General features: G+C 40.8%; 1 protein-coding gene across 4 annotated transcripts in view; it reads left to right on the top strand.

Annotated features, from left to right (window-relative positions):
- Positions 1-12,104, top strand: part of ryr3 (ryanodine receptor 3) — a 157,660-nt gene that overhangs the window by 119,932 nt on the left and 25,624 nt on the right. For 2 of the 4 annotated variants that reach the window (XM_049589530.1, XM_049589528.1), the window contains 13 exons: positions 2,286-2,453; positions 2,916-2,975; positions 3,087-3,221; positions 5,887-5,999; positions 7,186-7,282; positions 8,323-8,435; positions 8,586-8,637; positions 8,739-8,795; positions 8,969-9,068; positions 10,037-10,116; positions 10,330-10,406; positions 10,494-10,567; positions 12,090-12,104. In XM_049589530.1, coding sequence (XP_049445487.1) covers positions 2,286-2,453; positions 2,916-2,975; positions 3,087-3,221; positions 5,887-5,999; positions 7,186-7,282; positions 8,323-8,435; positions 8,586-8,637; positions 8,739-8,795; positions 8,969-9,068; positions 10,037-10,116; positions 10,330-10,406; positions 10,494-10,567; positions 12,090-12,104 — 1,141 coding nt within the window. The remainder of the gene's footprint in view (positions 1-2,285; positions 2,454-2,915; positions 2,976-3,086; positions 3,222-5,886; positions 6,000-7,185; positions 7,283-8,322; positions 8,436-8,585; positions 8,638-8,738; positions 8,796-8,968; positions 9,069-10,036; positions 10,117-10,329; positions 10,407-10,493; positions 10,568-12,089) is intronic. The other 2 variants (XM_049589531.1, XM_049589529.1) reach the window with 1 other exon arrangement.

The raw sequence follows: 12,104 nt of genomic DNA, 5'->3' as shown, positions 1-12,104 counted from the left end.
TACAATGGGGGAAACCGTAGGGTAGCCATGATGTTTCTGCAGAAACATTATCCTGCCACCAGGGAAGTGTTACCCGTTGTTATTGTGAATGATCTGTGCCACTAGTTAACTTAGCTCCCACCCAGCCCAGGTGGTGTGCATTACAGAGCAGAGCAGAGCAGCCAAGGCTAACGTTAGCTAACCAGTGGAGACTGGATGGTGGGCAGTGAGCACTAGGAAAGACATTTACAACACAAAACATTAAAACTTCTCCACCTCTAAATGGATAGTGGTTTGAAAGGTAGCACTAAAGCTCACTGAGTCAGTGGAGCCAAAAAAGAAGAAAACCTCTTGTTTTTCACATCATTTTGTGTTGGGGTTTTTTTTTTTTGCCCTTAAAAATGAACTGGTTAGTTACTGGTCAATAGGTGTCAGACTATCCTAAGCAAAATAAACCAGAATCTGACTGATTCCTACTGCAAACATTCCCGTGTTTCCTGGGGTTCCCTGATATTTGTAGACCATCTCCCAGCTCCTTTTCTGTTGTTCTTTCCAAGAAGTTCATATAAATTGCATGACCCTGGCCCTTATAAATAATGGACATACACAGATCCATAAATTTTATATGTTTGTCTGATTTGCACCCAAGTTGCCAGATCATTTTTGAAGCACAACCCACACACTACATACAACTTTAACCCATCTGTCACTTCAACCTGGCAACCCACAACCTGATTCAAGGGGCGTGTGCGCAGCTGCTCTCTGCACAGGCAGACAGGCCAGCAAACTTTACATAGTTGTTAGCTGTTAGCTACAACTACAGTTTCCAGCTGTTAAAGGAAATTACTGAAGTTTTTATTTGGGATGCAACTTTATATTTATGAGATATTTTTAAATGTCTTCAGTAAAAACGAATAGCTGGGCTGATTACAACAGATGTCAGGGGAGTTCACAAGTATTGAGAGACTGACTGACCTTTTAAAATATTAAAGAAGTCACTGAAATGAAACAACCACTGAGTCATTTCTCTCCTTGAGTTTTTACAAGGGAACAGTAAGAATCATCACTGACTAATCTCCTGTCTACTTCAACTTCATATGGGTCATAAGATGAGCTCTGTACACCAGAAATGGCATTGTCTGGCCAAGAAATGTTCCAGATCTTAATATTAGTCTAATGATTTTAGTAGTTAAGACAGCGAAAATCAGAATTTAAGCCCCTTAAGATTTTAAAAATTGTAGATACTGTAACATTTACTCAGTAAGGACAAGGTCACTCACTAGGCCTCTAAAGAAAAAGTCTGTTCTTTGGAAATTGACCTTTTCATTCTGTGAGACATCTGTCCTGTCACGAACTCAGGAGATGGAGCAGAGTACACCTTAGTTCTCTCTGGGTTTAATTTGGACTTATCTTGCTCCTCTCCTGCTCCTCCCTTCACTGTGTCAGCACTCTGGAAAAGCTGAACACAACCTGATGGGATCCCAAAGTGCTCCATTCCCTGCTCCATTCCCTGCTACTGTATTTCACAGACTTTGCTAATGAAAGCAAAAGTCCTTCTAAGCACTTTGCCTGTGTTTTTAATAGATCCCCTGACACGTGCAGAACACACTGAATATGTAGATGTGAGATGTTTGACGAATCACCTGCATGAATTCAAACCTCTTAAATTGGTCTTTACACGGAGGGTTTACAACATCTGACATTTTATCAGATATTTGTCTTAGTAAAGTTGGGTCATATATTTGGATGTTGACAGAGTTTGTTCTAGCAGCTGCTCAACTAGCTGTCACTGTGAGAGTTGTTTATTTGTCTTGGCAGAGCTGGTCACTTTATTTATTTGCACTCTTGGGGTGTTTTGACACGATCGTTCACAGTGGAGAAAAGCTCTTGATCCTGAAGGACTCTGCTTGTTGAGTGATTTATGTTGAAGCACTCCTGGTCCTAGTATGTGATTTATCTTTATCAAAAGGTTGGAGGTGAAAAACACTGTTTTTGTCCCCTGACAGCGTAGTCTTAGGAAATTGGATCTCAGATTTTGAGGCTAAATTTGATTGGAGTGCCAAATTTGAAAAAAATGTGTTTGTTAAGAATACTCAAAATAGCCACCTTTTCTAAAATATTCCTGCTTCTGTAGTGTTGGCATTTCAAACCTGAAGCCTGGGAGCATCCATTAACACGCGTCAGATATCGCTTTCAGTGTGTTTGGCTTTTGATGATTATATTCAAAAGTCTACAGGTTTAGACTACCTTAAACCGCCACAGAGTTCAGTCTTATGATCATAGAGTAATGTATTTTCTCTCTGTAGTCAGGGGGGGACCAGGAGAGGAAACACAAGCGCCGTCGAGGCGAGTATTACTCCATCCAGACCTCCCTGATCGTAGCTGCCCTGAAAAAGATGCTGCCCATCGGCCTCAACATGTGTACCCCAGGAGACCAGGAGCTCATCTCCCTTGCCAAGATACGTTACAGTCTGGTAAGCCAACAAAACCAGGACCTGGTGCAAAGGCTTTTAGACCACCTAAATCCTAACTAACTGAATAGTTCTAACGTTAATTATTTTAAGGTCAGTTTTAAGGTCCAACATGAACTCTATCCCTTATTGTGCTGTCCTTATATTCAGCCATATCATTTTTTTTTAACACAGCAGCCCTTGTTTGCATTACAGACTTCAGTCTCTATTTCATTATGTTAGAGGATATCCAAAAGGAGCCAAAAAAATTAAGGCAGAGCATTGTCTTTATGCAAATTAAAGCCCTGTGCTAACATAAGATTTCTTCTTTATTCAATATTTATAGAATTACAAATATTTTTCAAATGTAGTCCAGTATATTAGCATTATACGCACGTAAGCACCCTGACCATTTACTTTGAAGTATAGCAATAGCGTAATAACATTTCATTTTTTCTCTGTTATGAATATGCTTTCCCTTCATAGAAAGACACAGATGATGAGGTGAAGGAGCACTTGCGTCAAAATTTCCACCTCCAGGACAAGGTGAGATGATGCTTTCTAGTTGAAATGTTACCAGCAAGAGCAGTTTAGGTAATATAAGTATAAGTGTAATGCTGCTGTTTATTTATTGATTCGATGGTTATTGTGTCATAGTCTGACGACCCAGCTGTCCAGTGGCAGCTGAACCTTTACAAAGACGTGGTGGTGAAGAGTGAGGAACCCGCAAATGTAGAACACTCAGTGGACAGAGTGCAGTGCATCTCAGCTGCAGTCTTCCACCTGGAGCAGGTAGGAACACAGTTCTGTCCTTCATGTATACCCACATGACAACAGTAACATAAAGGAAGATCACAAATACATCTACCCAGGTGATAAATTATTAACAAGGGTGCAAAAGGCAGCATTTTCTAAATATGTGAGTTGCCTATATCGTGTGACACAAAGCAGTACCTTCAAGTGGAGATTGGGGACACACTTTTCTATTGGTATTCTGTTGATTGTCAGCTGTTAAAATGTCATTAAGTAGGAAAAGGATGGAGATAAAGAAAAATAGCAAATATTCAGAGTTTTATCTTCTCTAATGTGAGGATTTTCTGCATTTTATATCATCATAAATAAAATATTTTGTGGTCTGGGACTGTTGGTCAGACAGATCAAGCAATTCAAAGAGACATTTTAAAAAGAAACTAACAGATTAATTAATAATGGCAATGTCTTTTGTTGTTGTTTTTTTTCTAGCAATAACTTATTTTACATAATACAGTACCAAGCACATAGTATCTTTATTCAGAGTTGGTACAAGGTGCTTCAAGTACTTAAATTTGGCATTCAGAAATTGAAGTATTGGAATACCTTGAAGATCAGCCATTTTCTAATTTGGTCCACTGAAAAAAGTACTTCAACAAACTTGAGAGGATAACTGAATGATACATTATTTTATGAAACATATTAGAAAAATGTTTTGAACTAGAAAGCCCAGGATCGCTGTGCTTGCAATTATTTCCAAATGCTGTATGAGCAGCATGAGCATCTCGGTGCAACAGATTGGAAAACGCAAGTAAATAGTCAGTGCCAGGACATTTGGCTAGACTGGGAAACACTGGAGAAGCGTCAACCGTTAGCATGAGCTTTGAGCTGTAATTAGGCAGTAATTAAGCAGCTGTGTGTGTCTGACTGCGGATGGTGGAGCTGTTGAATGGATTTGTGGAGTTTGTTGGTTGTTGTTAGCAGGTAGCACCGCTTGTTACCAGCTGAACTGCAGCAAAGCAAGCAGATCATTTTTTGATTCCCACAGGACTCCACTCAGATCCCACCTGTCTAGAGAAGGTTTATAGTTTGATGGTGTATCACAGGCAGGTATGAGGCTTGGTTATCTGTGAGTGTAGCCGTGCTGTAAGATAACAGTCTGAACTCAGCGGAGCTTTCTCTGACTGAGCTGAAGTTTTAATCAGTTTTAATCATTGACTGTGTGTGAGGACATGAATTTAAACCTCCAGACTAACATGGTGCAGATTTAGAGAGAATTGAGGTTGAAATAAAGTTATTTTAAAGGGCCAGTGTGTAATATTTGGCATGGTTTATTGTCAATCTGAATCTGAATATTCTACCCATTAGTATGTTGTAGTATGTATAATCGCTATAAAATAAAATTCGTTTGGTTTTCGTAGCCTTATAATTATGCTTTTATATATATATATATATATATATATATATATATATATATATATATATATAGCAAGGGCCTTGCTTTAGAGAGGTCGCCATCTTGCGTCGCCATGTATGTACGGCAGACCGAATGGACAATCCAGCCAGCCAGAGAACGCGTTTCGTGTGTATAAATGAACCAACGAAGACAGTGGAAGGAAGGAAGGAAGGAAGGAAGGAAGGAGGAGGAAACAGCAGAGAGTGTTAGTAGTTCGTCGACAGAGAGTAGTGAAAAGTTTTTTTAGTTATAAAGTTTGCGAATGGACCACACTTACCACGCAACAGGAGAGAATGAACCCAAAACGTCATCTGTGAGGAAAAGAAGACGCAACTTCAGTCCTTGTGATGCACTCTCTGCGGCGCTTTTCCTCCTGATGATATATCTCCCCAACGATGGTAGCAGTAGCACCGAATCCCATTCTGTGCATTCAGCCTCTCTTCTCGCCCGCTCAGCATCAAACACATGGAGTTCCTCATCTGTATGCTCCGGCTCAAACAGGTATGGCTCTGGGTCTGTGTCCGCTACAAGAAACTCTTCGAAATCGCGTTCAAAGTCGTCCATTGCAGCTACTATAGCCCGGAGATATTGCTAGGCTAAATAAACAGCTGAGCTCTGTTTACCGGCTACGCTGTCGGTCAGTGTGCGGGCTGGAGGTTGGCGGAGCAGAGAGGGGAGGGGGGTCCCCACTCGGTATGGTAAACGAGTAGCCTATGTGTGTATGAAGTGTGTCTGTTATGCTAGAAGAGTCAGAGTTTGGGACAGTTTCTTTTACCCCCTGGAGTGTTACCAGAGTTTTTGGAGTGCTCAAATAAACTGGCCTTTTTCCCGAACGCTCCTCTGGTCTCCTGCGCATGAGGGATTCATTACAATATCGTAACATGGCTTAGATTTCTAAATAAATATTCACCTCGTCGCAAAAACTCATGTGCAAGGCTTTTTGTCCCTACGAGGCCGCCGTCATTTACCCGACGGGAGGGGTGAGTGAGTGAGCCCTGCAATCTAGAATTTGACCACTGATGTCACTGTTTTCAACCCATTTTACACATTGGCCCTTTAAATGAAGTTATTTTTCTGCTTTGCCAATTACATGAATAGTAATATTTAAATAATATAACGAATAGCAGTAATCATGAATAACCACTTGATTGATAATAAGTTAATTTTAGAAAACAATTTTATCCATTAGAATAAAAATGAGTGCTTAAATAATGATTGAAAGTCTTTGAGTTTTATTTCTCTGTCCCTCAGGTGGAGCAGCCTCTGAGAAATAAAAAGTTGGTGTGGCATAAGCTGCTCTCCAAACAGCGCAAGCGTGCGGTTGTGGCTTGTTTCCGCATGGCTCCACTCTACAATCTACCCAGGTTAGTCTCTTTCACACCTGTTACACTTGTTGAACTGATATACAATGTCAATACTTAAATATTGACATGACGTTTTAAAAACAACTACAAAATAAAAAAGTTTAAATCATTGCTTTGTCTCAATCTAACCGAACATAACAAACAGTCACCAAGTAGTCGTGGGGGGTGGGGCAATTCTTTTCTTAATTGTGTGCCCATGTAAATCCCTCATCACCTCCCTAATGACATTCTCTCCTCTGTGTTGTTTTCTTGCATAACACTACCTCATCCTCCCTCAGATACAAAAATAATAATTACTTCCTGAATGGCTATCGGGAGGTTTGGCTGGAAAGGGCGTTCAAAGCCTCCAGCTTTGACCGCCTGTTCTCCCTGCTGACGGTAAAGTGAAACTACAGGGCGAATGCTTCATCTGTTCAACCCTCCCTTCATCCACCAGGCCGTGGACCGATCTCTGCCTAGCAACCAATTGTTTCTGCACTGTTGATTCTGATTGGTCAGCTAGAATGAGCCCAAGAATTGACTGAAACAAACTTATTTGGAAAGTGGGAACACACTGCGAGCTGCATGCCTTTGTCTCATTTCAGGTGTACCCTGAAGGAAGGAATGAAGAAAGGAGAGAAGAAGAAAGACAGAAATCTATTGAATACAATTTTGACTTTGATTAGTTGGCCACCTGGGTTAGAAAGTCTGCTTGATTACAGTAATATACAGTATAAAAGTTGTTTTATGTTATTTTGCTACCTGCTCTTATGATGACTTATAAATTTTTTTCATCATACATTTTCCAAAGGTTGTGCAGTTTTACAACACATCTGTGCGTCTTTAAGAAAAACATGTGATGTAAATCTAATAATTGCAAGAAAAGAAGTTGTTAATGCACTGATTTGTTGGAAAACTGCACATCTCCCCTAAAGTGTGCATGTCTCCTCTGATGAATTCTACAACCTGATGGAAGTAACTGCAGTTATTTTAGAGACCAAACGTGACCAGTCAGAAGAGCCAGTGGGTCCCACATTGACCAGTCACCACCCTGCCTGAAATGCACTTCCTGTAACCCCTTCCTCCCCCTACATCTCTCCTTCCTGTCTCCTCCAAAAACTCACCAGAACCCACCCTAATGCCACTGTACCTCCCTCCCCACTTCCCTCCATTCCTCCCCAACTCCCCTCACCTCCCCCCTCCCCAGGCATCGCGCTATCAACCTCTTCATCCCGGCCTATCAGAGACTTTGGATAGAGGCAGAGGAGTACTCCTTTGAGGAGAAGCTAGTTCAGGATCTGGCAGTAAGTACTGGGCTCGCCTTGCCCTTGCCGCGCGTGCCCTGCGTTGGCACCCCTCTGCCAGTCCTGTCTGCCGAATGCTTCTTTAGCTCCGCGCCCGTCGAGCCTTGGGAGCGCGCCCGGGTGGGGACCCGCCCAAAAGCACCCAGGGGCGGCCCCCGCTCTAGGCGTGCGAAACCCTTCAAACAGAGATCCGTCAGGGGTCAGAGGCTGCATGACCAACTAAGGAGACACAGGGCCAGCTCCGGCGCTCACAGCTCTAGAAAAGCAGGCTTTGCCTTTCTGACAGCAGTGGTAAGGAGGGACTCTCACTAGGAGTCACTAGCTGTTTGGCTGTCAGATCTGGATCCAACCCATCAGTTGTCTTTTCGCTGTACTCTGTAAGTCTGTAGCGTGAGTGTGAAGGTGACGTTATAGTTCGTCCTGTGGCCGTGACGTCAGTGGCATGCTCGCGTAGTCATGTGAAGATCACATTTCATATTAGACCTTTGTGCGCAGATGTGCCGCAAATTCATCAAGACACTGAAACTAGAAGTACAGCCTTAGATATAGTTGCTCAAAAATCGGATTATTCATACTTGTTGGGGATTATTTTTAGTGTTAGTTTAATTGTACAAGTCTGTCAAATTCGTCTGGACTTGTGGAGATTTGTGTAGCTGTGATAGTCTCTCTTTGTGAGGCTGTTAGTGTCATTCTTCATGTTCAAAGTCATTATCACCAAATGGCTTACTGCTTGCATCTGTTTGCTGTAACATGCATGTATTTGACAACTAGTTCCAGTGCTGTTCATCACCCACTGTTAACTTCCTCGCCCTGTCCTCTCCACGGATCACCAGGACATGACAAACTTTCATCTGCATGCCGGTGCTAGTTGAATGTTACTGACTCATTTCAGTGTTTTTGACAAATGAGTGAATGGGCACAATTGTCAGTGAGTTTGTGAAGATTAAAAAAAGAAAAACAAGAGATTTCATGAGAGGGATGATAAGTGATCAGATAAGACTTGGGCAGAGCTAACTGTTGTCACCTGTGGACTCCTGCAGAAAACCCCGATGAAAATTGTGGAGGAGGAGGAAGAGGAGGTGGCTGAGATCCAGCCAGACCCTCTCCACCAACTCATCCTCCACTTCAGCCACAACGCTCTGACAGAAAGAAGGTAAGAGAGTTAAATCACTGAACACGAGAGTGACTCTATGTTACAGTGTGCTTTGGAAATTTTCCTCATAATGAATTGTATCAGAGAATAAAGTATAGCAATTTGATATATTTTTGATACTTGTTAACTTATAACTTCCCTCCGTTTCAGTTGCTTGGAAGAGGATCCTTTGTATATTGCGTATGCAGACATGATGGCAAAGGTAGTGGCCTTTGAGTTCTTTCGAAGTATAAATAATTCTGGTAAGACTTTGGTTAATAACATGAAAATATGAGCTTTAAGTGTTGACTTTTGTGTCTTCAGAGCTGTGCAGAGGATGAGGAGGAAGAAGAGGAGGAAGGGAAAGAAAAGACTTTTGAGGTATGCTTTCATTCAGGCAGAGATCCTCTCAAGAGTGGTTCTGTCAAACACTTAAAATAATGTCCTCTATTTTAGTTTACTTTATCAAAACTCTGTTACCTGCAAAGAATTCAAAACAGGTACAGTAAAATGTGTGTTGATGATGACTGCTCTGTGTGTGTGTTGCTCCTCAGGAAAAGGAGATGGAAAAGCAGAAGATCCTGTATCAGCAGGCGAGGCTGCACGCCCGTGGGGCCGCCGAGATGGTGCTGCAAATGATCAGTGCGAGTAAAGGTAACGACGAGCTTATCGTTTCTACGGCTCAACATTTTGAAGGCAGTTTAAAGGAAATTATTCTGTTACCTTTCTGCTGTTTTAAGCTAAATGCCGATAGTGGCCTCTTATTGGACAGTTCAGTCACTTCTGTAATCCACAGAAATGGAGGTCCTTCTTGGGTCAACAGACATTTGTTCTTTTTTATTTTAATAATTACTTAAAATATATTTCTGTGAGTGATTATTTGATTTGCAGGCCTTAATGTATCAGATTCTCTCCTGCTTATAGGATGTGCTGCATCACCCTGCCTTTAAACAATGCCGGCCCACAAGAATGTAATTTTCCTGAGGTTCACTAGAGAGTTTTAGCTCCACAAGAGGCCCAGTGCACTTAAGAGGTTTTTCATTGGTTTGGTTTTGTTTGTTTAATATTTTTGGGGCATTTTACAGCTTAATTTGATAATTAGGAGGGAAGGGAAAGAGAGGCCACACTCAAACTCAGGCAGCTGCAGCGAGGGCTCAGCCTCAACGGTACATACTCCATTCGATGAGCTACTTGGGATGCCCCGAGGGGTTTTTCATCGTTGACAGAAAAACATCCTGGGGAAAACAATGAATACTTATGAGACTATTCACTGCAGAGAAATCAAAACACAAAAAGGTAGCCTTCAATCTAAAAACAATTTATGTTTTGTAATGTTGACACAATACTGGGATTTCTAACTTTCATACAAAATATCAAAGGGCGATACCATTTTCAATACCACGGTGAAAAGTTGACTTTAAGGGCAAACAATTGAAAGTGTTTATTAAAAGATAAATGATAATTTTGACAGCGATAATGTTTTGATACCAAGACATATAACCTTATTGTATGCACACAGATTATTCACTGAACCCTCTGATGTGTTGCCTTTATTACCAGTCAGTCTCTCCTCCATGTTGCTGACTCACAGCTTTTATCTGACATTATTCCTTTCTAATCAGGTCGTCTGGGCCCCATGGTGACCTGCACCCTCAAACTGGGAATTGCCATCTTAAATGGAGGCAATGTGCAAGTTCAGCAGGTCAGATTATACGGATGAGATATCCAAATATATGTATCTGCTTTTTTCCTATTAACTGTAACATTTGTTATTTTATCATCCATCCATCCAAAAAAAAAAATAAATAAAAATATATATGTAAAAATATATATATACGGCATGTTCAGGGACGACACTGGGGTAGCACTTTGTTTTGATAGCAGGATGTTTAATGCATTTCATCTCGTATCCCAGAAAATGCTTGATTACCTGAAAGAGAAAAGAGATGCAGGCTTTTTCAAGAGTCTCTCAGGACTGATGCAGTCTTGCAGGTACTGTTATATTATCTATACTGCTTAAAGGAAGTTCTGTGTCGACATAAAGTGCTTCTATTTTACTGTTGAGTTTTCTCCCACCAGTGTCTTGGACTTGAATGCATTTGAGAGGCAGAACAAAGCAGAAGGACTTGGCATGGTGACAGAGGAAGGCTCAAGTAAGTGAAAAGAAGCCTTTTTTTAAAAATTTTTTTGATATTCTGCCTCTTTTCCCTTCCTTAGTCCTCTGAGCATCATATTTTTGACAGTTTTCTCCCATGAAGTTCAGTAGAACTTTCCCTTCACCTTAACTAAACTAATGCTGAACCATGACAACTGTATAATGTCAGTGTCCATTCGAAGCTGTCCCTAGTTAGTAGTTTTTGTGGCCCTCGTAGATGAAATAATCAAAATTACATTGCTGACAATGTGAATTTTGATGAAAGGAATACTTTGCTCACAATGAGCCTTTTGTACATCAAACAGTCATAACGTTTTACTTTGAATTCTGAAAGAGAACTTTGTTTTTCTTGCATTCCTCCATGGAAAATGACAAATGTATTGATTTATTGATTGATTTAGGACTCAATTTAACAATAGCAAAACTATATCAAAAACTCAAACACAGCTTGTGTAGTATAATGCAAGTGTAATTTATCCAGCCGTTTGCTCAGTACTATGGAACACATGTATCTTTGCTAAAAAACCTGACTTTGAAGAGAGCATAGATAAGTTTGAGTTTAGTTTTAAATCATTTTTCAGCAAAAATTGCACGTGTTTGGGAAGCACTGAACATACGGCTGGATAAATGAGACTTGTATTATACTGCTTGATGTGACGATGTTTTGCCATTAAACAGCTGTTAAACAGCAGTTCCCAGTCCATCAGTATATCATATGTTCACCGTTATCCATTGAGGCATCATGTGAGAAAAACAAAGTTGTCTTCACGAATTCAATGTAACACAGCATGGCGGATATACAAATGGTGATTTTGTGGCTGAAGTTTTCCTTTAATACAAATAGTTTGTTGCTTGCGCTACAGTCTTGAAGTCACTGAAGTCGTCGTGTGGTGTCTTTAATGTCTTCTTTTGCAGTGAAAAAAGCCGGAGTCGTTTAGAAATATATGGTGGGGGCTGTGTAGTACGTAGTATGCGATTCAGTATAAGTATAAACCTGCTTTCTGTTAACCTTTATGATGATACTGAGGCAGGAATGTATCCTGTATCCTGTCATTTCAGAACAGTGGGTGGCTGTCAGCGGTGCAGAGCTTGTCTTAGAGGACATGGTCCAGCATTAAAGCAAATCTCTGTCCAACATTAAACATAAACTATCTTCACTCGATGCTTTTCACATCAAACTATGTTCGTCTTTCCATCATTCAGTCCTCTGCTAAACATTTCCACCGAGTTCTGTGTTTTAACAAGTCACTGTTACTACTCGTGTCTCTGTTACTGTTATGGGTTTTCCACCATGACTGAACTCTTATTTGGTACTCATCTCGGATACAACATAGACACAACCCAGGCCTATGATTTCCTCCTTCTAAAATTATTCTTTTTAACTGCATGACTTTGGTTTTCACTCGTAGCCAATATATTCATAATTCTTCGTACTGTAACTCAATGTCCTCTCTTTTTGCTTATGTCTTTGTGTATTGTTTGTCTCCTTCCTGTCATTTAAAAAATCCCATCGATGGCAGTCCACACTCAGCGGG

This window comes from Epinephelus fuscoguttatus, linkage group LG11, assembly GCF_011397635.1.
Source record: "Epinephelus fuscoguttatus linkage group LG11, E.fuscoguttatus.final_Chr_v1".
Classification (NCBI taxonomy): domain Eukaryota; kingdom Metazoa; phylum Chordata; class Actinopteri; order Perciformes; family Serranidae; genus Epinephelus; species Epinephelus fuscoguttatus.
This window is presented reverse-complemented; position numbering and strand designations above follow the sequence as displayed.